General features: G+C 48.0%; 1 protein-coding gene across 1 annotated transcript in view; it reads right to left on the minus strand.

Annotated features, from left to right (window-relative positions):
- The window catches only part of LOC107297084 (tubulin monoglycylase TTLL3-like), a gene marked incomplete at its 5' end in the record, with an annotated part of 8,600 nt that extends 7,044 nt beyond the window's left edge, over nucleotides 1-1,556 (minus strand). Inside the window, one exon of the mRNA XM_029286220.1 lies at nucleotides 1,121-1,556. Within this exon, the coding sequence (XP_029142053.1) occupies nucleotides 1,121-1,556 (436 nt within the window). The remainder of the gene's footprint in view (nucleotides 1-1,120) is intronic.
- Nucleotides 1,557-1,640: the final 84 nt, after the last annotated feature.

Genomic DNA, 1,640 nt, shown 5'->3' on the forward strand with positions numbered 1-1,640 from the left:
AGACCGGGCGATAGTTAGCCAATACATCTGGATCCAGGGAAGGCTTCTTCAGGAGGGGCCTCACCACCGCCTCCTTTAAGGTCGCGGGGAAGACACCCTCCCGTAAAGAAGCGTTTATAATTCCCTGGAGCCAGGCTCGTGTACCCTCCCGAGCCGCCAGTACCAGCCAGGAGGGGCACGGATCCAATAAACATGTGGTTGCATTCAGCCTCCCCAGGATCCTGTCCACATCCTCGGGAGCCACAGAGTCAAACTCCTCCTTTGGCAAACAGGATCCAAAGAAAGCCTCTTCCGCTGGAGTAAGCAGGGTGGGCCAATCCCATTGGGGCAAGATGCCTCCTCAGAAAACTGGGACCTGTGCCATAAAGGTGCACCAGTGCTCTACTTCCTGTCTTCAGTTGTTGTTTTTAATTGTTATGACTTCTATTGCAGTGAGGAGGAACAACTGTGCAGGGGGAACAGAAAAGCCACCCCCAGTGCCACAGGAAAAAATACGTCATCGTGCCATCTTGATCTCAGGAACAGGATGAGGCAGAAGTTTCCACCAATCGGAAGCCACCATCCTACTACTTTGATAGTGATTGGTGGGACATGGAAGAAGACACCTAAGACACAGTGAACTACATATTCAACTTAAACCATTTGTTTAGTAACTGTTTGAAGTTACAATGGCACTGAAAAAAAAAACGATTTAGGACAGCTTCCACCCTTACGACCGTTGCAGTATCCCTATGGTCACGTGTTCAGAATTTGGATGCTTGGCAACTGGCATGTATTTATGACGGTTGCAGTGTCCCAGGGTCATGCGATCAGCTTTTGCAACCAAAAGTCAAGGGATAAGCCAAATTCATTTAACGACCGTATTATTAACTTAACAACTGCCATGATTCAGTTAACAACCCTGGTAAGAAAGGTTGTAAAACAGGGCAAAATTCACTTAACAACTGTCTTGCTTAGCAACGAAAAGTTGGGGCTCAGTTGTGCTTGTCGGTCAAGGATTATCTGTACCCTGAGTTGCAAAGGCAGAAACCCCAATTAGGTAAACCCGATATAAAGAGAATCAACCTGGAAAAAGTGAGGTAAGCACTCCAAGGAATTTAACGAGGATGGGGACACTCACCTGTTTATAAATGAGCTCAAAGTTTCCCGTGTTGCAGTTGCGATCGTATTTGCGGTCAATGACCACACGCAAGGTATCCTCCTGCACACTGGCACACAGTCGGGTGGTGACAGATGTAGAGGCTGCCATGGTGGGGCTGGCATTGATCTCAATCAGCCACGGCTGATAGTTTTCTCCAAAGAGAAAGTCTGCCCCATAAAGCTCAAAGCTGTTTTTGCGGAACTCCACGAGGTCCTGAGAGGTCTGTATGGCGTGAATGATGGCCGCCTTCATGCCAGGCACAATCACCTTAGACCAGGCCTCTGGTGCTCCCATTTTCCTCAGGTGGATCTGGAATTGATCAGACGACCACATGTTGTCTGGGGGAAGCTCAGAATGGCGGTTTAGGGAATTCTCATAATGTTTCTGGATGGAGTTATTGCACAGGTGGATGGAACTGGGGTGAAGAAGACGAAGATGGGATCAATAACTGGCGCCAGATCATATGCCAAGGATTTTAACACAGGATATATCTACTAAG

Source organism: Protobothrops mucrosquamatus, unplaced genomic scaffold, assembly GCF_001527695.2.
Source record: "Protobothrops mucrosquamatus isolate PMUCROS unplaced genomic scaffold, P.Mucros_1.0 scaffold3143, whole genome shotgun sequence".
In the NCBI taxonomy this organism is placed as follows: domain Eukaryota; kingdom Metazoa; phylum Chordata; class Lepidosauria; order Squamata; family Viperidae; genus Protobothrops; species Protobothrops mucrosquamatus.